Genomic DNA, 24099 nt, shown 5'->3' on the forward strand with positions numbered 1-24099 from the left:
GTCAGTCATTAGTACATATCTGTTGAGGTCCTGGGTGTAGGGGAGCAAAAACCTGCCACCCTAAAATATGTCTTTTTGGAAAAAGACTGATTTCATGGGAGGGACTCTGCAGGCTGGGTGGAAGTTCCTTTTGAAGATATTTATATATAAACTTCTGTGAGGGCATGTACTAGGAACATTAATCTCCTTGTCTCTTTTCAATGGAGGAGACAGAGCCTAAATTTGCATACCTTTGTTTTCTCTATAAACTCCCTAATTGAACTTCTCCTTTCTTCCCCTAGCCTCTCTTGTTTTAGCTAAGAAATTTACGATGGCATCCAAAGCCATGTGAGTGAGTCACTCCGTTATACTGGGTCTCTTCCAAGTAAACAGGAGGTGTACATGTTATTATTAAACTTCTTTTTGTTTTTTTTCTCTTGTCAATCTGTCTGATACTTCTTTGATTATTTGCTAGCCTAGAAGAACCCAGAAGGATACAAACGGTTTTTTTTTTTTTTGTTCTCCAACACAAGCAAATGCAAAGATCTCATTCCTTTGGGAAAGTTGCTATTGACTTGAATAATTGGAGCAAGCAAAATGAAGCGAGTTTATTAAAGGATAAAGAGTGAAGATTTAAATCCAGAAAGCAGTTCAACAGATGTTACTCTGTAAGAACTATTTTCCTACAAAGACAAGTTTGAATTAACTTTATATAGGTATGAACAGTAAGTCATTGAAACTGTAAAGATAAGTTTGACACTGTTGATGAGTGCAGGAAAGCAAATGCTGGAGCCTAATCACTTTCCTGGTTTCTAAACAATATAATGAGAAGTATAGGTACTTATTATTAAAAACTTCTTTATCTGTTTCCTTGGTCATTAGTGCAAGCTGAAAGTCTGGTTTACCTGCAGACAGTAGATTCCTATATACACTATTCTGACTTTATGCACATGCTTGCTCTTTGGCCTCTAGATCAGGGAGTGAGGTTGGAGAGTGCCCCAGAATGTTTTACAATACGCTCACATTTCTAGGAAGAGTGTTCTACACACAGAGCTATAACTGTGTTTTCCTCCAGGCAAAGGGTAAGCTCCCCAGACTACAATTGTTAGGGGGGAAGGATGTCCTGAGCTAATCCCATACAGGCTTTGTGGACCCCACCCCCACTCCAGACTAAAGCCATCAAGACATTGGGAAAGACAAATCCCATCACCACCAAAGGGAGGGTGGCTGGGACCTGAGGGTGGAGTTGGGCAGCCAGGTTGGATATAAAAACTAAACACGTGGGCCTTGGGCTGGCTCACTATCGCTTGCCTCCTGGCTTCACGGCTCCTGGCTGGCGGCCAACTCTCAGAGCGCCATTTTGGGATTCCAGATCGGCGGATCGGGTAGGACTCACTTAAAACTTTGTCTCCCACTTTTCTCCCTGAGCTGTACATTTCCTCATTTGCCCTTCCCTTGTAAATAAACCTTTTATTAACCTTTCGCGTGTGCCTGCAGTAGAGCATTGATAAGTCCTTTTAAGCGCACGGGTGAGGGCCCACAGTCAGGCACCCCGTTTTGTATCGGGGTTGCTCTACAACACAACAAAGCAGAAGTGGTCAACACAAAGATACCTTTTATATCTTAAAAAAGCAATCTGGGTGGGGTGAAGACCAGTGTAACACCTGTCCCGCTCTATCAGCAACAGAGACACTCATACCATCCACTGTAGTTCACCAGAAAATAGTGTAACTTCCTAGAATAGATAGTGCCGTCAGCACCTTTCTGCTGACCACAGACTATTCTGGGTAGTATTTTGAAAACCAAACTGATTTATTAAAAGCTTGCAACAGGAGGCAATAAGGTCTGATGTTGACTTTACTGCCCTGTGGTGGGATGAATCCTGAGCTGCGACCCGAAGTCAGAAGGCAAGCCTGCTAGGCACCTGTAATGACCTACAAGTTTCGTTCTCTTGCTCACCCTGTGTTCTCACATCACCCTGTGAAAATTATTTAGGTGTCAGTTCCCTAATATGTAAAACAAAACTGAAACCCTTCAAAGTCCTGAGTCAACGGGGTTGGGGGTGGTGTTCATTATCAAAAAACACAGGCTGGGGAGGCTTCTACAACCCGAGTACAGGAGGGCAGCTGGACCTCAGGAAGGTGAGGAAAGCGATCCTTTCTTCAATGAATGTTTTCTGAGCCATGTTATGAACCCGGCGATGTTTAAGACCATGGAAGTGAACAAATCCACAAGATCTCTGCTCCCAAGGAGTATATAGCAAACCAGTTAGCAAATAAATGTGTGATAGTGTTACAGGGCAGCCCCGATATAAAATGGGTTGCCTGACTGTGGGTCCTCATCCGCGCGCTTGAAAGGGACTTAATACTCCACTGCAGGCACACACAAAAGGTTAATAAAAGATTCATTTACAAGGGAAGGGGAAATGAGGAAATGTACAACTCAGGGAGAAAAAGTGGGAGATAAAGTCTTAAATGTGTCCTACCCGATCCGCCGATCTGGAATCCCAAATGTGCTGGAATCCCAGCACTCTGAGAGCTGGCCGCGAGCGGCGAGCCGTGAAGCCAGGAGGCGAGTGAGAGAGAGAGCCCCAAGGCCCACGTGTCTGGTTTTTATTCCAAACCTGGCTGCTTAACTCCACCCTCAGGTCCCAGCCACCTTCCCTTTGGTGGTGATGGGATTTGTCTTTCCCAATGTCCTGATGGCTTTGGTCTGGAGTGGGGGTGGAGTCCACAAAGCCAGCATGGGATTAGCTCAGGACAACCTTTCCCCCTAACAATAGCATTGAAGATGACACATGAAATGTCTTCACTAAAGCAGGCCAAAGTGATAAGAGTGTGGCTGGAGGAGGGGCCGTTTCAGAGTGTCGCTCCAGAAAAGGTGACATTTGAGAACCCTTCTCATTGTCAGGAATGAGGCAGCATGGGAAAGCCAATGGGGCAAGAGTTCTGGGGCAAGGGGCCTTTGTAACCCTGAGCCTGGGGTGGGACAGTGCTATGCTTGTTTGAAGACCAATGTGCTTATTAAGCAAGTGCGAGAGGTAGGGCCCCTTAGAGGTATTGTAACAGGGTGGTCCCCAGGAAAGGGGGCAGTTCCAGGTTTCCTGCCCCACCCAAAAGGAGAGTGGAGCTGAGCAGAGAGAGAAGGAGGTGCAGAGGAGACTGAGGAAGGAAGAGGATGGAGAGCGAGAAGGAGACCTGGAGGAGGCACATGGAGCCAAGAGACACATGAAGAAACTGTGCTTGCCTTCTGGTCGTGGGCTGGTTGACACAGATGTGGGTGAGAGACCCGTGGGGAGGTGGCAATGCTGGGTTTTGTCTTGATTTTGTTTTTGCTCTTTTTCTCCCAGACTTGTCTTGTTGTTTCTGATCCTTTCCTGTGGGTCCCCACTGGAAGATACTTTAGACTTGTGGCATGCTTTGGGCCTTGCTCTGGGCCAATCCTGCTTGGGTGGACTTTTACCCACGAGGGACAGGTAACTTTGGGTGCTTGATTTAGTAACTATATTCTATTCTTTGCCTTTCCTGTCATTGTTTCCTAATTGTATTAAAGTTCTTTTTCATTAAAGTCTCATATGTTTTGTGTTGATGCAGCAGATGGCAGAACCTATTTAGAGCAGGCAGGTTTGTAGGGTCTGGGGTGCCCCTCTCCCTGCCCTGTGACAGTAGCACTGGCCATCCTGGAATGGACTCTCTGTCCACTGCCCATGTCAAGTCTAAGTATCTGCTTCATTCTTCTCCTTAGACTGAATTTCTATGCTCCCCAGGTCACATGGCAGAACACAGCTGCCCTTGGTACCAAGTTCACACTTAGGGTCTAGTCACTTGTAGGGGCTTTAGTGACCTAATCAGATTGTCTTGCTTGAGCTTGGAAAGCCAGACTCCAAACCAAGATATTTCCACAAAGGAAGCAATTTAGTAATATGTGACACCACGTGGGAGGACAGCAGTTTGCACTCTGGAGACCATCTCTGCTCAAGTGGTGAGTGAAGGAAGGAAAGTTATATAGGAAAGAAAGGAATATGAGGATGTGAGTGATACAGGGAGGACAGGGAGGGTGTTTTTAATCTCAGGTCCAGCAAGGCACCTAGACAGGCAGTCTAGGAACAATCAGTCCCATTATTGATGACCTTCCTGGAACAGTTGTGTTATCAGTTCAAAATGGCCCTCAGGTGTTCTTCAGGCATGATGTTATCAGCATCTTCAGAAATTTGAAATAGTTCATCAAGCATTAAGCAACCCATTACCATGGCCCGGAGGAATGTGGCACAATGCATTAAGCTAAACTGCTAGGTTGAAGGTTAAGGCGGTGGTCATGTCATTGACCTTTGCTCAGGCTGGACCATAGGACCATCTCATCAAAATCCAGGAAAGGACAGGCCAAATGTGGATCTGTTCCAATAACCTGTAGTCAAAGCCATGGCAGCTGCTGGGATCCCCATGAGTTCTATAATGAGAACAGGCACACCTGAGTTATCTACCCCAGCAGCAGTCTCAAAGGTCCCAAGCATTTGGTTAAAATCAGCAGTTCTCAAACTTGGGTATGCGTTAGAATACCTGGAGGGCTGGTCAAAGCACAAAGGATCTGCTGAGTTTTTAATACAGTAGATGTGGGATGACACAGAGAATTTGCATTTCTAAGAAGTTCCAACAATTCTATAGATGTTTTGTTTCCCAAACTGGAGTTCACATCCCGGCCCTGCCAGTTCCTTCAACCTCCAGGTTGGAATCAAGAAGCACCGGGGCCCCAAGTGTGCATCTAGTATTTTGGATCCCTCTGTGTAACAAGTTTCGAGAAACCCTATTTTAAATGTCTCAAAACGTCAGAAATGTCTTTATACAGTGCCGCCATGGGGAAATCAAAGATGACCAGCCAATGGACGTTTGCGCAGCATCTTAAATGACTGTGTGTTTGCCTAGATTAAAACAAAACAGGTAAACCTTCCACGTTCACCAAAGAAAACCAAGATTCCAACGTAATAAGAAAACCTAGTCTCTGCGGTGGCTTAGAGCTCTTTTTTTCTGGATATTTCTGCCTCTCTCTGCAGGAGACTGGGTCCAAGTCATAACGTCTGTTGTTGCTCTGCATAAACAAACGTTGGTGGAAAGTTGGGGGACCGCCCTCCCAAGCCCAGGCCCCCCAGGCGCTGGCTGCAGCGACCCGACCCACCACCCTGCGAGGCAGTGGGCGCCGAAGGTTTGCAGGGATCAGCCAATGAATCGCCAAGGAACTGCATGACCTCATCAGAAAGCTCTCTGATTGGCTGTGGCCTCCGCGCCGAGCCTGCCCCTTCGGGAGAACAGAGTTTCTAGCCCAGAGCGGGAGGAAAATCCGCTCGCATCCCAGGTCTGCGCCAACTGTGCTTCTCGGAGGGATTCTGCTTTCTGACCAAGGCTTGAGCACGCCCTTCAGCCAGCCGCGGCGATGTTCCCCTGCGCTGGCCTTCGCCTGGGTGCAACTGCTGTCCAGCAGGTGCCTCCATCTCCCCCCTTCCTTTCAAGCACCTTCCCCCTCAAACCCCTTCCAAGCACCAGACAGGTCGCGCTCAATCCCTGCTTGTTTCCACCATGTATTTAAATGCGGTTTTAAAACCAATCTGAAATGTTTACGGGGATGGTTTCCATTCGTCTTGACTCAGGGTGCTGTCGTGCTGCCCAGGTCTCAGAGGGCGTCTCTGCAAGACCTGATTTTCCTCACACAGCATGCCTTCACAGGCATGAAGCAGGAGTCGGGGCTCTGCGCCAGGGGCTTCCCCTCTGGAGAGGGATGAAGGGCATCCCCCGGGAGAGGCAAGTTCTTGTGGGGAGGTCTCAAGGCTAGTTTCGTCTCTCTTCCCAGTGAATGAGTTTCTCAAGCCCGATCTTGCTGCGGAATGCTGGTGACCCTCTCCCCCATATTTAGCATGGGAATTAACTGAGTCCAGAGAGGGGCTATGGCTTTCACCAGCTCACACCGCAGGCTGCTTGCAGAGATGAAGAGTCAGATCTAGGGTCGCTAATCCACGTTCAGCACTGCACACCTTTTTTTAGTTCTCCCTGACCTGCTGCCTGTGGGCCCAGAACAGGCTGCAGGCCAGGAACCTCGCTGGGAGACAACCCACACGCCAACAGGATAACTGGGCTTGTCACAGCCTAGCAACTGTCTAAGTCTCACTTTGACAGGAGCGATCAGGGACGGGAGCCAGCTCAGAGCAGACCTCATTTTACAAATGAGGAAATTGAAGGCTACTGGCTGGGTGGAGACAGGACTCAACCCAGGCCTCCTGCCTTCCTTATCCAGCGAAAAGATCCCCCAGATACTGGAAGGAACAAAATGCCCTGGTTTCTAGAGAAATGTCTGTGCAGTTAGCATGGATTTAGTGTTGTAAGCCTCTGTTTGGGGGGGGGGGGAGGCAGCAGGTCAGGGGAGCTCTCACTCCAGCCTCCCTACCCAACAGGTGCTTTACTACAGGGATTTTTCTCAACTGATCTGGGGCTTGCTGTGTCTAAACGATGTGACCCTACTTGCCCCCCCCCATTTATCCCCTTGTCCCTTTCTCACTCCCTCCCCGCTCCCTTAACCTCAGAGCCCTCATGGTGATATTTAATGTCTACTAGTTTTTATAATTATTTTGCTTTATCAAATCGTCTGCTGTGTGAATGTCTAGTATTTGTTTGACATTCCAGCATACACATAATTCCCTCAAACTTGCTCCATTTTCCTGAAACTTGCTGTATTTTGTCTTTCCTTATTGCTGAATAATAGTCTATAGTGTGGCTATACCACATCTTCTTGATCTAGTTGTCTAAACTGATAGACATTTAAACTGCTTCCGTGTCCTACCTATGACCTACTTTGAGTTCAGGGGTTTGCTTCTATTTTAGTTTTGTTTTTAAAGCAGGACCACTCTGTGAGAGGATGAAAGTTGGTGAGCAGAGTAGGCCTGAAATTCTTTTTTAAGGTTTTGCTCAGGGTTACCTTCTCCAGGAAGACTTCCTGAAGGCCCTCAGGTGGGACAAGGGCTCTTTGAGTCCCTGACGCAAAGTGCAAAGCTGTTGTTTACATCTTTGTCCCTTTTTCCAGCTAGTTTTGAGTTCCTTGAGAGGTGGAATTACATTTTATACAATGTTGTATCCCCAGGGCCTGATGCTTTCTAGCACAGAGTAGATGTTCAATAAATGTGTGTTGCACTTGGAAACCTTGCATGCTAGTGGCCTTGTGCAGGGGAATATGACTTGCAATTCTTAATAGAAGCAAATTCTATCTAGGAGGTGCCTCACACAGAATGAGGATCAGCTTCTTTTTATTAGTAAAGTGTTTGAAATGATGAAATCATCACAACTGTTCTCTAATACAACACCCTAGGAATAACCAGATCCCTCATGCTTACCTAGTTCCTGAGTGCCCTTTTTAAACTCCAGATGTGTGAATCAGCTGCATCAGTCAAATCAAACTACTGCAAGTGTTTGCTTCTGTGCCTGTTCTGCAAGGAAGCTCAAAAGTCAGTCTAGTTACAGTCTTAGAACCCATCTCTCCGGTGAGAGGTGCACTGTTCTCCCCCGGACCCTTAGAGTTTACCATGCTTGTCTACACATATAAGTGCGTTTTTGTCATAAACTCAGGCCACTCTTCTGGAAGAAGGCAGGTCAGCGTATATGGAATAACAGGAAAGTGTCCTCAGAACTCTGGTGTGGAAAAAACTAAGATAATGAATTCCTATCACACAGGTTTAAACCCCACACCAGCTTCATCAGTGTCCAAAGCCTCTGCTAGGTTGGGATGAATGGAGAGAAATGAAAATTCACAGGATGAGGTTAGGCCTCATCCTGGGCTAGAGAACACAGATCTGGGACATGCGGATATTCTCAGCCTGGAGAGGTGGACTTGTAACTGTTACAGACTCAGGAATGGACTAAGACCGCACAGAGCTTTTCCTGTATGACAGCCTTCTTGAGACTTTACTTCTCTGGTTGTGATTATTCTGTCAGCACTGAGGCTCTTTATTGTTCCTGTTTCTGGATCTCTAGCTCCCCTTCCACCTGACTCGTGTGCTTCAGCAAGCCCCTTCCCCTTTTCCTGGGGACCTGTCCGCTGGGATGCTCCTGCCTGGAGAGTCTTGAAGTGTCCGACCCCTTCTGCTACCTTCCTTCTACTCATTTACCAAATATTTACTCGCCTACTATGAGCCAGGTGCTGTTCTCAGTGCCAGGGAAGCAGCAGTGAACAAAACCACCCAGAAATCCTGATCCTCCTGAGCTGACATTTTAGTGAGGGGAGACAGTGAGAACTAAATTGCTGAACATAAATCAGGTGGTGACAAGAAGAATACAACAGCAGAGTAAAGGGTGGGGAGGGAAGGGAATGGCAGGAGTGGATAGGGTGATTAGGGAAGGCCTCTCTGCAGAAGTGACCTGGGGACAGAGACCGAAAGGAAGGGAGGAGACATGTGGATATCTGCGGGAGCCTCATAGGTGAGGGAGGTGAAAGGTCCCAACCCCTTTGAGCTAGAGATCACAGGCGAGAGGGGAGCACATTCAGAGTCTCTCTCTCTCTCTCTCTCTCTCTCTCTCTCTCTCTCTCTCTCTCTCTCTGTCTCTCTCTCTGTGTGTGTGTGTGTGTTTTGAGTATGGTGTGTGTGTTTCCTTCTTCCCCTGCAGCTCTCCCTACCTTACCCCACCCGCCTTCTCCCTCAAGTCCTTTCCCCCTCTGCTGACATCTCCCCCTAGTCTAGATGCATATGGACCCGGGTTTTCCAGGGAAGAGGACGGGGAATTTTCCAGACCAGACAGGCAGAGCCCCCATTTGCACTGACCTGACCTTTGCTCTGAGCCAACAGCCTGTCTCCACTGCCCCTGGCAAGCCAGCCCTTCTAGAGGAATTAGCCTGGAGTCAGACTTCCAAGCCATCTTCCACCTAGCTTCTTTCATGTCAGGTACTGCCCGCCTCGAGGCTGGACTTGGCCTACAGACTGTGATCTCTCACATCCTTGTCAAACCTGTAATTCCAATGCCTGGAAAAAAGATGTTGACTTAATTACTATTATTAACACAAATGACTGTCTGCTTCTGAATTTACTGAGTGCCCCCTCCAGGTAAACTCACCTAGAAGACAATATGGAGGCCTTCTCGGGTGGTCACTTGTGTGTTTCTAACTTGTTGTTGTAGCTACAGGAGCAGCCCAGGCGATGGGTAAGGATCACAACATCGCAGATGTGGGAATGATCAGGGAGACTGAGCGCCCAGCTCCTAGGCTCCACACAGCAAAGGCCCGAGAAGTTTCTCTCTTTCTGTTGGGTCCAGCTGACAGTCTGCCAGCTTCTGCTCCCAACCTCTGGGCCAGCAACCTCAGCACTCAAGAAAATGGTCCAAAGAGTACCCTGGTGGGTGTTGACCACTTCCAGGGTGGCCTGTTCTGAAGGCAAAAGCCTCCAATGTGGTCACTTAAATTTATATCCCCGTTTTAAATCCCAAAGGAAAACACGGCAGGCTGACTGTAGACCTTCATTCTTTCACTCAAGCCCTCCCATTGTGCCAGGGTGTTGGGTGCAACGGCACAGAGAAACGGGATGGCAGTTCACATTTGTTGTGTTCCTAGAGTGTGCCAGCTCTGTTTTGGGTGCTTTACCTGTATTTCCTTATTTAATCCTCAACCAGTTTCATGGGGCAGGGATTAAAGCTGAGAAACTGCAGGCATGTGAGGCAAGGAGAGGTTCAATGCTGCCGTCTAGTTTGCACACACAGAGTCATAGTTCAAGCACCATTTGCTTCCATAGAGACAAAAACTTGTCTTAGGATGTAGGAGCTAGGAGGGCAGAGAGAGGGACATGGTAATTGCTGTTAGCGTGTGGCAACTGAGGCAGCATAAACATCAGTCACTACAGCGACAAAGTTATCAGAAGACCTATCACGAGGCAGACACCAACCGCTGTGGGATCATACGGGTTCTGTCAGGTGCCGAGCAAGGCTTCTTGGAGACCTTGGGTTCAAGTCTCAAGGAACACATAGGAATTTCCCTCCTGGGCCAGAGGGGAGAGGACATTCTAGGCAAACATCTGGAGGGACAGAGCTCTATCCTGGCACTGAAAGGAAAATATGAGGGTTTGAGGGGAGGGGAATATCGCCTGTGGAGATTCCTTTCCTTTCCCTTCCCTTCCTATTTCCTCTTGGTGAAATTAAAGGGGCCAGGGCAGCGAAGGGTGTCTTTTAAGACTTTGACATTGTTTCTCCTTTCTGTGGGTTGTCCACAGCATCTGAGGCCCATCAAGTCAATTTTCAGCTCATGGGCCTTGGGGTTCCTGAGGTTTAGCTGGTCATGTCAGAAGGCATCTCCTGATCCTCCTCACATCTGTGAATGTTCCCACTTCCTTACTGGTAAACTAGGGGTCCATGATCTGGTCTTCCCAAGAACAGCCCCAGTATTGCTGGGGGGTGGGAATGAGAGGCTACTCTGCAAATGAGAACCCCTGGAGAGCTGGATGGTGCTGATGATGACCAGGTGCTTCCTTACACCTGGCTTTCCAGACTGTCAGCGCCACCCCCAAAACCATCCAGAATCCAAAAGCCTCCACCACAGCTATTACCCTGCTCCCTCTACCACCCTGAGCTACTGAACTACTGGGAATAGCTACTGAACTATTCTCAGCACTGTGGCAACATATTCCTAAAATGTAGGCCAGATCCTGGTACTCATCAGTTAAATGTCCTGCATGGATACCCCCATTTCACCAGAATAAAAGCCAAAGTCTACTGGCCCACAAGGACCAGCATGAAGACCAACGTGCATCTTCCCCCTCTGCGCTCTTCTGCTTTGCCTTCCTCACTCCACTCCAGCCACTGTGATCTCTTCACCGGACCTTCAACTCACCAAATATGCTCCTACCCCAGGATCTTTGTACTTGCTGGTTTCTCTACCTAGAATCCTTGTCAGGGAAATCCTCACGGCTCTCTCACCTTCCTCAGGTTAGTCAAATGTCATTTCCATAAGGTCGTCTCTGTACATTCCTTTTATTTATTTATTTATTTATTTATTTATTTATGCATACAAGAACTGGGGTACAGGCCAGAGGTGTGGGAGCTGAGAGGACTCATCAGAGACAGAGTGGGGAACAGAACAGGCAGACTGACTGAAACACACTGCTGAGGGGAGCAGCGGGCGAGTCAGGAGAGGTCTGCTGCACCATGTAGGTTTCTCCCTGGCCAGGGATTGAACTTGTGCTTCAGTGGCTGCGGATTGCTTCATAGGTTGCATCTCAACCCCTTGTGCCACCCGGGAGGCCCCCCATACATTCCTTTTAAATGGCAACTCCTTCAACTCTTTAGTCTCTGCAATTGGCCCTGATTAGTTTCTTCAAATAGCTATTTTTACTTTCTAGTTAACTACTTTATCTTACTTATTTACTCCCTGACTAGAACCTAAGTTCCCCCAAGGCAGGAATTCTGTCTCTTTAGTTCTCTGCTGTATCCCCAACACCTAAAACAGTGCTTAGCACGTAGTAGGTGATCACTTCACAGCTATGGAGTAAATGAGAGACTGTAGAGCTTGGACACCTGCTCCCAGCTGCCTACCATCCAAGATAAGGAAGGGAGCTGGCATCTGAGCTGGGAGCAGCCCTTGCTGACTCAGTTCAACTCATCAGATATTTATGGCGCCCCTGGGCCACTGCTGTTCCCTTATGAGGAGGGTGAGGGGCTAAAGTTGGACTGCTAAGGGCCACAGCCCAACGCAGACCCAGAGGTATTAAATGGCAATTGACATGGCAGGACACACAGGGGCTGGCCTCTCCCTCACACACCCGGTACCAGGCCTAGACTCATTAGTCCTACCCCTCCAGAAAGTGGGTCTTACTCCTGAGGCCCACCTCCTCCCACCGTTACCGTGTCCCCCTCCTGGCTCTCTCCCTCGCTCTGGTCCTATCCTGTCAGAACCCCAGCCTCCACCCCAGCCTCCCCCAAGGCCCTTCCCAGCCTCCCTCCTCCACACCCGCTGCCAAGCCCTGCCACCCGGTCCCCATCCCGCCCCAGGCCCCGCTCCCGGGCTCCTTCCCTCCCCGGCCTGCCCCAGCCCCTCGACCTCCCTCACGCCTTCCCGACCCGCCCGGCCGGGTCCGGCCCGGCCCCGGCCCGCGCTGCGGCTCCGGCCCTGGCCGGCAGAGGCCGCTCCTCGCGGCGCCCGGGGCCCGCCGCCGCCCGCCGCCGCCTCCCCGCCCCTTCCCCAGCCGGCGCTCCCGTTACGCGGCGGAGCCGGGAGCCCGAGCCCGAGCCCGCGGCGGCAGCGGGCGGCGGCGGGGCCTGCGGGGCCTGCGGGGCCTGCGGGCGGCGGGCGGGCGGCGCGGCCGGGCCCGGCCAGGCCGCGATGGCGACCAGGAAGGCGGGCTCGCGGCTGGAGACGGAGATCGAGCGCTGCCGCTCCGAGTGCCAGTGGGAGCGGATCCCCGAGCTCGTCAAGCAGCTGTCGGCCAAGCTCATCGCCAACGGTACGCGCCGGCGGCCGGCCTGGGCGGCGGGGGGCGCCGCGGCCTCCGCGGGACCGGGCCCCCGAAGCGCGGGCAGGGGCGCGTTCGGGCCGCGAGGCCCGGGGCCTGGGAAGCCGGGGGGCCTGGGAGTCGCACGGTGGGGGAGTCCGGCCGGCGGGTCTCGGGCCCGGCGCCCCCGAGTTCCGGCGGGCCGGGCTGCTTTCCGTGCACACTGGGTGGCGGGATTCGCGGGGAGTCGGCTGACCGGGCTCTTGGGGGTCAGGAGCCGACCTTGGGGCTCTAAGAAGTTGGGAATGATGGGGGAGGGTGCGCCTCGGGACCTGGGCGTGTGCTCACGGTGTTCCAGGCTTGTGTACCACGTCCTCAGGGAGGCAGGGTGTGTTTACAGGGTCCTGCCACATAGGGATCTTCCCATATAGAATGGGGATATTGAACTGAGACCCCTGGTAAATAAGGTTTGCAAACATATGGTGCTCAAGGGGCTCCAGGTGTAAGCTACGATTTGGGGTGTGTAGGGGTGGTAGTGGAAGGCAAGTTGAGTTTTGCGTCCTGCGTTTCAGAGAGTAGGGTGTCAAAATTGTGGACCCAGGGCTTTGGCGCTTGGGACGCAGGGGAAATAGAGTCAGGGGAATCTGGAGAGAGAAGGCTGTGGAGAGAGGTGGGTTGAAGAAGGTTGGGAAATGGGTTGGATGAGTGAGGGACTTGGTGCCTGCAAGAGAAGGGGGCCTGAAGGAGCGCCTGAGTAGGAGCCTGGCATCTGGAGTCAGTTTATGACCCGTTGACTGAATTGGCCTTGCACCCAATCAAATCAAAATTGCATCTGAAATCCCATTTCCGAGCACAACTCCACGTGGCCTTATTTGTTTTGGAAGCAAGTATGGTTAATATTTGCTTGTCTTTTAGTGCTGCCCAAACCACGGGCACCAGTGGGCCAGCCAGAGGGCAGAGGGCAGAGGTTTGTCTTGTTTCACCTCTGGCTACTGGAGGCTAGGGGAGCGCAGCCAGCTGAACAAATGAATGAAAGGATAAAGGAATGAATACTTGCACTGTTGTAAGCAAGGCCTTGGGCGCTATTTTCAACCTCCTCACCTCTGGCTACCCAGAAATGGAGAGGGAGGGAGGTCTCGTCTCTTCAAGGATGGCTTATGTTTTGTGCCCTAATTTAAGGAACCAGTGCCTTGGGTTAAGAACTTGGTTTTGCACACTCTGTAGAGGCAAATGCCTGGGTTCAGGGCTAAGGAGGAAGCACAGATCCTCTTAGGCTCATCTTGGTGGAGAGTGTTGACTTCCCAGTGGAGTCAGCATTTGAGGAAAAGATGTTCAGTCCCCTCGGCAGCCATGGCAGCTTGACCTTGCCCTCCCTGTGAGGCTCACCTGCTCATCCTTTTTGCTTCTCTTGTTCTTCCCTACAGCATTTGCTGATCTCTCCTTGGAGTTGGACAGTTCTAGATCTACCTTGTCACTTCTCAGAAATATGTAATCCTTCAGGGTGGGTTGGAGTTGAGGTGAAATGGGTTCATAGGTGAGGTGCCTGGTTCTTCCCTGCAGAACTCATTTGTTTTCTGCTTTGTTTACTCCTTCATGCCCACCTGGGCCAGTGCTAGAACTGTGGTCAACAACACTGACCAACTCCTGCCCTCCCACACTGTACTTAGCGCCTCTGAGAAGACTGGAGCTAGCAGATATGGAACTCAATAAAAAGGGTCGCTTCAGACATTGAGAAGTGACTCAAAGAAAACAGGGAAGCTAATATGATTGAGGATGATGGCTAGGGGATGAAGGGCAGCCCAAACTAGGGTGGCTTCTGGAATGAGAGGGTGGATGGCCTCTGGAGGCATGGCCCCTATGGCCTAAGCCTCAGCCATTAGTGGGCATGAGGGAGCGGGGGTGGGGTGGGGTGGGCACTGGTGCATGGGTCTGTCTGCGAGTTTGGTTTTGGGGAACTCATGAGAGAGAGTTCTGCCCTGGAATCCACATAATGAACAGCAGACATGATGGTAAATTTCACCCAGATTTGAGAGGGTCAAAAAGATTGCTCAGGAGGTTGAAATATAAAGTAAAGAAGAAGATAAGACAAAACCAGAATAACTGTGACTCTCTTGGGGGTTCAGAGGAATGTTTGAAGGGAGGGTCTTTAACTTCATTTAGCTCATGGGGGCTCCATGGGCTTGTGTAGGACCTGCCTTTGGGGGCACAAGTTCCCTCTGACTCTGTGGGGTACACTGACCTCAAGTTTTGGGCAGATTTGAGAAAACCCTTAAGTTAAAGCATTTGCTACTTAGAATATGGAAAGTGAATTGATGTCATGTGATGGTATTAAGACAATTACTTTGAAGGTGGAAAAGAGCAGTCTTTGGAACCAGCCAGTTTGGCATCTGAGTTCTGGACCTGCCACTTCCTAACTCTGTTACCTTGACCAAATCACTTACCCATTCTGAGCATCAGTTTCCTCATCTAAGAATGGGGATTAGAAGACTTGCAGGAGTTGTTATGAGCATCAGCATTGCTAATGACTCTAAGTCCTACCCACAGAGCCTGACACCTATGCAGGCAGGCCATCCATTCATTTTTTCATTCATTCATTCATTCATTCATTCCATAGATTTTTGAGTACTCGCTATGCGGCAGACATGGTGAAGACACTGGGGACATACCAGTGAGCAAAGCAGGAAAATAACAAACATCCCTGCTCCTATGAAGGCCGCATTCTAGTGGGAAAGGATCAGATAAGCCTGACGAAAAACATGCAGGCTGTCAGGTGGTGGTGTTATCAGAAGACCAAGGAAGAGTAGGGGCAGTGGAGCCCAGGACCACTGGTCTAAAAAGGCTGACGTGGAAGGCAGCACCTGCGATGGGACCTGGCATGGTGGAGCTGTTCCAGGGAGGGGACTTCAAGGACAGAGGCCTGATGAAGGCAGGGGATGGCCGGGCCAGATGGCGAAGAGCCTTGTAGGTCATGGCTAAGGCTTTGGCTTTTCTCTGGGTGAGTTGGGAGCACCGCAGGGTTCTGAGCAGAGGATTCACCCATTCTCGGTGCTCCTCCTTGCAGCAGGCATCCTCTCTCTTCAGGACTGGCTTCTCAGGAGAAGGTGCACGGCAGCCCTCCGCATTCAGGCCACTGACGAGTAGACACCTGGAGAGCACACTGCTCTAGCCTGACTCCCTAGGGATAAATTGGTTTAGACAGTTTTTCCAAGAGGTAGATAGGAAGAGCAGATGCTGGAAACAGAACTTAGAAATCCATTTTCTGCCCCATACCTCACCAGCGTTGCCATTTTAATCATGTCAGCTCAAAAAACCAAAATATGTGGCAGCTGTATGCTAGGAGCCGGTGAGTCCCTGCAAGTGGCCACACAAGTTAAAGAGGTGGAGAAAATTCCTCTCAAGTCTAGACTCTTTCTACCTAAGGTGTGGGCTGGGAACTTGTGGGGAATGCAGACTCTCAGGACCCATCCCAGATCTCAGGGGCAGAACCTGCAACTTAGCAAGGTGTCCAGGGGGTTCATGGGCACAGGGAAGGCTGAGGTGCCTGGCATGCGGCTGAGGTGGCCACCTGAGGGGATTGGTGTAGAGCTAGAGATCCACTTGTCAGGTTCTTGTTGGCTCACAGATCAGTCCTGGCCCAGGGAGAGAGCACAATGTCACCTTCTGTCCCCACAGTGTTACCCTCCAGCCTCCGACTGGCAAGGTGCCCTCTGTGTGAGAAATGCAGTGATCTGGCACCTGGGCTTCAGGGCTACCTGTAGCTGCCTGGTTGACCCCCAGCCAGTAACTTAGCCTCTGAGAGCCTGCTCTCCTCCTGGGTGTGATGGAGTTAACAAGTACCTGCTCCACTAGAAAGAGAAGACGAAATGAACCTGCAAAATACCAGTATTAATTTCCAGCTGACTCGGTATATTTCTGGGTAAGGCAGGCCAAGTCCAGGATATCATCACCTGATTGGGAGAAAAGAATGGGAGACCCACACCTGACACACCCAGCTTGTGCCTGGTCTGGGCCACCTGCATACTTCAGTGCCAGAAGCGCAATCCACAACCACTTCCCTTCCCAGGCAGTGTCCGCTTCTCTTGTCCCTGTCCCTGCCCAGGCCGCTAATCTCCTTAGCCCACTCAGTTACTGAGTTACCCAGTGAGCATGCGTAGAACAATTAGGCCCCAAATGGTAGTTTCTCCTTGAAGGGATCACCTTCCTTCTGGTTAGATGTGATTTTGAGGTGGTTTAATGATTTCTCAGTGATGGGAAGGTACCTGCAAGGAAGCATATTTCTGGGGCAAAGTGTGGTTATAAAATGTATTCAGACCACTGAGTGGGAGTGAAGTTCTAGCATTTGCCAATGGCCAGTGTTCCCTGGGGCTCTCTAGCCCCATGACTTCCCTTCAGGAGGCATGTAGGGCTCCTGGATTGCCTTCTCTGGTCTCACTCAAGCCTCAAGTCTCTGTTCCAAAGAGGGGGAGAGTTAATGACAGCCGGGACCCCAGGGTCTTCTTTGGAAACAGTCTGAGGTTTCACTGAGGGCCTGTTGTGGAGGAGGACGGTGGTGCTGCTGTTTGGAATGGCTTCTTTCAGCATTCCTGTGGTGCTCTAGGCTCCTGGGAGCCAAACTGTCCCCAGGCAGTGGGGGAGGACAGCAGTGCGACCTTGGTGACCCCTCATCCCGGTGTCCTCAGGTCTGCTGACTTGCTTTTACACCCTCTGATGGTGGTCTTTGAAGGACATGCCTTTGTGGCTGACCACATCCTCATCTTTGGATTCACTTTCTCGCAAGGATGTGGTGATGGCTCTGAGCTGGGCCCTGGGGCTCGTGGTCATTGCAGTCGGGGCAGAAGGACCCTGACCTGTGGCTGCACACAGCGGGCCCGGGACTGCTCAGCTTCCTCCGGCTTCTGTTTGGAGGGCTTTTCAGGCTCTGATTGGGGGTGGAGGGACTCCTAACATTCAGCCACTCTCTGGGTCAGCCTCTTCAGCATGTCCTCCTGTCACCTCGTGGACCCCGCCTGTTGGCTGGTTTGGCCTCCTAGACCCACGCACCTACCTCCTTGTTTTCTTTGCATCTGCGCTCTTGCTGTGTGGCTCAGGGGCTCCCCAGTCTGTCAAGGTCTCTTACGAGTTCCTCCCTTCCTTCACAGAAGAGACCGCCTCGCAGAAGACAAGCGTTGTGTCAGAACCAGAGACTGCCCTGAGAAATAGCAGTGTGTAGCAGTTTTCAAGCTATGCTGAAGAGGAACCCCTGGGGACATGCTTTGGGGGTGGGGCTGGTGGCTGGGTGGGCAGGCTTCCCTTTCTGGAGTCGAAATACTTTTCCTCTGAAGGAAGGACTAACATGCTAACATTTGAAACTCACTGACCTAACCCAGCCTCCCCATTTTACAGATGAAAAAACAGGGAGAGAGGGCAGTGACGACAAGTGACAGGAGTGTCTGGGTAGGCCAGAGCTTTGGCCCCGGAGGGTGGTTGAGCACTGCTATTTCCTAACAGAGTGTTGCTTCACTTGCTGACCTCTTGTGTAAAGGGCCACACACACCCAGCAACCTCTTCTGAAACCCTGGGACCAGATGTGTTGCAGAATGCAGAATTTTCCTGAATATGGTACATATACTGGGGGCCGCGTGTGCGGCACCCCCTGGGTAGTTGGGGCAGCCCTTCACGACAAAGCGTGTCACTGTCTTTGCAGTGGGCTGTGGGCACCATCATTGCGAAGGGGTCAGTAGACTAAATAGCCTCCTGTGAGTTCATTGGAAGTTTACAGTCCAGTGTGAACAACATCAAAACCAGCTTTTGGTTTTTAGAGCATTCTGGATTTCAGAAATTATGGCTAAGGAAACCTGTAGTGATGGTGCCAAGGCTCCTGCCAACCACTCTCAGTAGAGAGGATGCCCTCCCCGAGCCACCTCCTAATAAGCTACCCCACGCCATCACCCACCATGGGGCACCTGTCTCCTCACCAACGAGGGTTAGCTTCTAGAGGCCACGGCTGTGGTTCTACTTCAGTCAGGCTCATGGCCCGTGCTTGGCCTGCTCTGTTGAACAGGCCCACAGGCTGCCATGGGGGTGGCCTCGGGAGGTATGGAAGGGCCTTCCAGAATGGGAGTAGACTGTCCTTGGGTAGTGGTATCCTGTGAGGGCTGGCGTTTACTTTGGAGGCTAATGTGTTAGGTGATTTCCAGGCCAGAGAGAGGCTCCCTGGTTGTCAGCCGGTGTTCTCTGCCTCCCCTCACATTCCTCCTCCTCGGCCTGATCACAGGTTCTGCCACCCTCAGCCCCTCCACATGCCTGGCCTTCACCATAGGTGCCTTGTGGGACCATTGGCCTATGACTTGTTGAGGAACGAGCATTTGCTGTAGCTCCAGCCAGCAGGGGCATTTGTGTGTGTGTGTGTGTGTGTGTGTGTGTGTGTGTGTGTGTGTGAGAAGGTGAGGTGCTCCTGGGAAGGGTTTTCTCATGCTTAAGAGTGACGTAGGTGCGTAAAAAGGGAGAGTAATCACCATCTCTCCTTTTCCCTTGGAAATTGTTCATAGTTTTGAACCTGGACTGCGGCCTCCTGTGGCTGTGAGCATACCTGGCCCTGGAGTGCGGGATGGTAGCAAGGGAGGAGAACACGGCCCCTCTTGCAGTGCTGAGCTGTTGATGGCTCTAGGCTCAGCTAGGCCTTTCTCTGGCCTTTCTCTTCCTGTTGTGTGTGATAATAAATGCCTTCCTGCTGGAGCCATACTGAGCTGGGTTCACTGCTTACAGCGTCCTGTCTGGTGTTCCTCCTCGTGAACCGGCCGCCTTGCTCTGGGAGGTGCATGGGGAAGGCCCCTGGCTCCTGATTCCCACTAACCAGTGGGCGGGTTCCTGCCCTGTGGGTGACCTCACCCTGTTGGTGACCTCATGCTGGCAGATGGTGGAGGCTTACAGGCCTCTGGCTTGTGAGAAAGCCCATCTGAGAAGTCAGGAAGCGCAAAGAGGGTTTCTGAGACCCCTCAAACCACCCCCATCAGCCAAGACGGGAGCCAGCGGGGGGCAGAGGAGCACCTCTCACAATGCAGGGGCAGGCACGAATCAGGAAAACTGTGGTACTGTGGCCCTGCCACCCTCCAGCTTGTCCCTGTTCAAGCACAGCAGAAGGTAATGGTGCTGGCACTGGCCACACAGACATTTCTTGGTTCTATCAGAAACTACCAGACCCGAGTCCAAACCCCCAGTCACATATCCTCTGAGTGACCTTGTGCACGTCACTTGAGCCTCTGAAACCCTAGTTTTCCTGACTCCACGGGTGTTAAAACAATGTCAGTAGAGAAGAATGAGCAAGCATTTCTCGAGCTCATGCTGGTTGCTGGATTCAGGGCATGAGCTGTTTCATGGCTCCTGGTGACTCATCTCAACCACACGAGGAATGGGGTCGGGGGTCAAAGTTCTCATTTGGGACACAGGAGACTGAGACTTGGAGATGTTCATGGAGTCAGATCCTAACCCATTTCTGACTCTAGTTCCATTCCTTTTTTTTTTTTTAAAGATTTATTTTATTTATTTATACATACAAGAGCTGGGGTGCAGGCCAGAGGTGTGGGGCATGAGAGGATTCACCAGAGACAGAGTGAGGAGCAGAACAGGAGGATGTACTGAAATACACTGCTGAGGGCAGCAGCGGGCGAGACAGGAGAGGTCTGCTGTGCCAAGTGGGTAGCTCCCTGGCCAGGCATCAAACTCGTGCTGCAGTGGCTGCGGCCAGCCTCACAGTGCTGAGAACTAACCCCTTGCACCACCAGGGTGGCCCTAGTTCCATAACTCTTTTGACTGCACTGGTTACCATCACCAAGGCAGAACCCAGATAGCAGGGCCTCACGTGTAGTGATTCTAATGCAGCAGGGTGGGTGTGGGGCCTGGGCTTCTGCATTCTTAATATGCTGCCAGGTGCTGCTGCAGCTGCTGGCCAGTGGGCACACTCTGGGTAGCGCTGCCCTAAGGGCCTGAATGACATGGCTTCCCTGGAGGTGGTGGTTCTTCCCGTCTAGTTGGTTCTGGACAGGGAGCTCTACTATGCTGTGCCTTAGGACAGGCTGTCACCCTGCAGCTCAAGCATCACTTGGCTACAGGGCACAACTGGGCCACTAGGGAGCTGAGCACAGGGTGGGCTTAGGTGGCAGTGGGTAAGGTCTGGCAGAGGACTGTGCTTTGGGTGACCTACTCGTCTCAGATGGCCTGAGACCTTCCTGATTTCCCACTGAATGTCCAAGTCTGGGGAACCCCCTGAGTCCCAGGCAAAAGGGATGGTAGTTCACCCTCTTAGATGGATGGAGGGCTTCACCCTATCAGACCTGGTTGAGTCCTGCCTGGACACTTGCCTGGCCTTGCTGAGTGACTTGGCTTCTCTGAGCTCTACTATCTCAAAACCCGTTTGGAGGAGTCAGAGATAATGCGGTTTCTAGAACCAGCCTCTTGTCTGAAGCAGCCTGACTGAATCAGGAGTATTGTGTGTGGAAGGGGGAGAAAGGTCAAGGTACTCAGGGCAGGAGGATACCAGAATAGCAACAATATTAGCAGAGCTGTACAGTGGGGCTCTGGGGGGTTCCTGTCTTACTAATTGTGGCTGAAGCCCAAAGCTGCCAACAAGCAGTACTTAGCAGGTCTCAGAACTAGAAATGTAGAACCAGGCTTTGCCCCAGGACTGACAGACACCCAGGTCCTCCTCATCCATCCCTATTCAGAATGCCTGGGACAGACAAGACTTGGGGTCCTGGGATGTGTTATGGGACACAAAGAAGAAGGTGACCATGGGGCTGTCAGCCCCCTGAGGGCAGAGCTTTCTTTGCTGTTTTTACTCATTGCTGTATCCCAACCACTGATAATAGTGTTTGACACACAGTAGGTACTCAGTTGCTAAGTGAACAGTGTAGCCTCTGTCCTGGAATTAACTTGGATTCATTTGCTCATGAAACCCCTGCTGAGCACCTACTGTGTGCCTGCTGCTGTCCCAAGGATCTGGAATGCAGTGATGTAAGACCATCCTGTGCCCACATCTGGCACAGGGACCTGGCAGATGTGTGACCAGGGCCAGGACTGGTAGAGGGACAAGCCCTGTGGAGGACCAGGGATGGCGTGTCCACCTGAAGCGTGTCCCCTCTGATACTCATGGTATCGTCCCTGGAGTGTCTGCACCACCCTGCCCACCTGAGCTCTGGGTGAGTCCAGGCTAATGGGCTGCTGTGCAGACTAATGCCCATGACCTTCTCTTTATGTGTCTGCAAGGTGCACAGATGCCAAGAAGCCCATCCCAGGGAGGGCTTCCAGGTTCCTTCACTGCCCTCCTTGTTTTTTCTCGCACACATGGACTATTCCTCCCTGAGGAACTGCTCTTGCTGGCCTGTGCAGCTTCCAGGCCTAATGGGCAGCAGTGTTTTCTCTCAGGTTAGGCAGCCCTGGGGTCAGCGAGGGGGTCCTGCTGGGGTGCCAGCCCAGGGGCTGCAGGAAATGCCAAAGTTTCAGGCCGGTGGAGTCAGCTCCCTCTGGGGCCTGGTCTGGAGGCCTAGAGAAGTGGTCTCTTAGGCCCATGGCAGTTCGGCACCCTGTGGTGCTCACCTCCCTGCCCTGCCCCACTGCATACACCAGCTGTGTCCACTCCTCCTTCTACTCAGAGTCTCACTTGGAGAAATTCCTTAGGCCCAACTCAGACCTCACTTGCTTTGACCCCTTCTGAGCAGGCCTTCCCCACCACCCTACTTGTCTCCCTTTGGACCTGCCCCTTGAGGGCTGGGACTGGAGTAGGGCTTTGAATCTTCAAGAGATGCTTGTCAACTCTGTGTGCAGCTGACTTCCTGAGAGAGCCGCTTCCAAGCCTTCTGGGCTGGCCTGATAACACCCCCTGCCCTGTTGTAGTCACTTCCTGTCCTGCTGAGCTCTGGAGACAGGCCACACCACCCAAGCTAATAACTTTCAAGTTACCTTTTCTCCCTGGAGCTTGGCTGGTTTCCTTAGGGAGAGCGTGTGTGTTAGGCCAGCGCACTCTCCCTGCCGCTGCGGAAGCAGGACTGTCTCCCATCCCCACGGTTGCTCTCCCATCCTGTCCATCCCACTTCTGTGTTGGGTGTGGATATGGACAGGACGTTTTGGCATGAAGCCTGGACTCCAGCTACCAAGATTTCCCCAGGATATTGTCTCTGCCAACTTCTTTTGAGCTCCCCAATCTTTGACTTTGCTGTCTTTGCCAAGACTTCCCAGGAGCCAGGCCCTTTCAACTGGCCACAACTTAAAGATAGTGGAGGGGCCACAGTGGGGGCCCTGAGGGAGCGTGGGGGGCTTGGTCTTGGTCAGCAGTCAGGCCCCACGACATGCAGGGAGCCCAGTCTCCCAAGACTAAGGTACTTCCTCGGGCTCTGTCCATGAATGGGAGGTTGACATAATATGAGAGTGACCGGATGGAGGTGAGAGTTAGGGTGATAGGTTACAAGGATGTGGCTTTCACTTTGGGTGAGAGCAGGGTGCTGCTTGGAGGCTTTGGAGGGGAAGGTGACGTGGTATGACCTTGACTGAAAGCAGGTGTGGGGCATCGCATCTGTTTTCCAGTAGAGAGGGGGCCTGTCTCTCTCCCTTGTGCCAGGCCCCTGCCTTGGTCACACCTGCCTCTCAGCCCACCCCCGTGCACCTGAGCTGCTGCTCACTGCCGGACGAGCTGCTTACTGACCACTGCACTTGACCAAAGACCTAAAGGGCAGTGTCTCTCTGGACGCCTGCACTCCCACTTGCCACAATGTCTGTTTCGCATGTTTCTCGCCTTGCCTCCTGCTGCCATTGCTCATCCCTGACTCATGACCTTGCCTCAGGTTTTCTTGAAGAAGTAGAAACAATTAGGAAACCCCCTTGTTCCCTAGACCTCAGTCCACCTGATTTCCCTGTCTCTGTGTGGGGTCTTTGGTTCCTTTCATGGACCAGCAGCCCCTGTGTGCATGGACCCCGCTGTTCTGCACTCTCAGGATTGGATGCGACTGCCCTCCCTGGGTCACCCCTTCAGGGCACGCAGGTGCCCAGGTTCTTCCCTGTCTGCTTCCTTCCAGCTCTCCAGCCTCTGGCAGCAAAGCCTCTCCCGGGAGCCGTGGCCTCCTCAGCCCGCTGCGGTCAGTTGGTCAGGCTGGCGCCCCCACACCCCTGAGGCTTCTTGCTTCTCTCGTGGAGGTCATCCATCTGTCGGCTATGTTTGTGCTCTTATGTTTCTTGATACTCTCCTGCTTTTAACCCACTGGCCATTCCCTCTTTCCAGAAACTTCCTGATCTTGGTTTCTGTGACATAGTCCTGGCTTCTCTTTCCAGGTCCTTCCTGCTCAGTCTCCAGCTTTGAGCCGAACCTTCAGCTCTTAGATGATTTCTCCGCATGGGTATCATTTCACTTGGTTTTTGAATAGGATGACGCCGTGTGATCTGAAATCCAGGACTCATCTTTAATTCCCCTTCTATCCTTTCCTTTGCTGCTGGAACAAATCATCAAGATTTATTGGTTTCAGACCATGCACTTGGCTCGTGATCCCCCCCACCCCACCTTTAAAATCAGGGGTTTAGCTTTCTTCAGCCTTTCTTGAGACCACAACCTACCCACACCCCCTTCCCATCTCTTTTAGGGCCCCAGTCAGCCTCCTAGATAGTCCTGGGAAGTCCTCCCTCTCAGCTTCCTACCTCCACCACATCTGCAAAGTCCCTTT

At 51.7% G+C, this 24099-nt stretch overlaps 1 protein-coding gene across 4 annotated transcripts in view; it reads left to right on the forward strand.

Annotated features, from left to right (window-relative positions):
- Window positions 1-12309: 12309 nt before the first annotated feature.
- TTC7B (tetratricopeptide repeat domain 7B) overlaps window positions 12310-24099 on the forward strand; it is a gene marked incomplete at both ends in the record, with an annotated part of 220263 nt that continues 208473 nt past the window's right edge. For all 4 annotated transcript variants that reach the window (XM_084240964.1, XM_084240962.1, XM_084240963.1 and 1 more), the window contains one exon: window positions 12310-12430. In XM_084240964.1, the coding sequence (XP_084097090.1) occupies window positions 12310-12430 (121 nt within the window). The remainder of the gene's footprint in view (window positions 12431-24099) is intronic.

Source organism: Talpa europaea (assembly GCF_964194135.1).
Source record: "Talpa europaea genome assembly, chromosome: 8".
Lineage (NCBI taxonomy): Eukaryota > Metazoa > Chordata > Mammalia > Eulipotyphla > Talpidae > Talpa > Talpa europaea.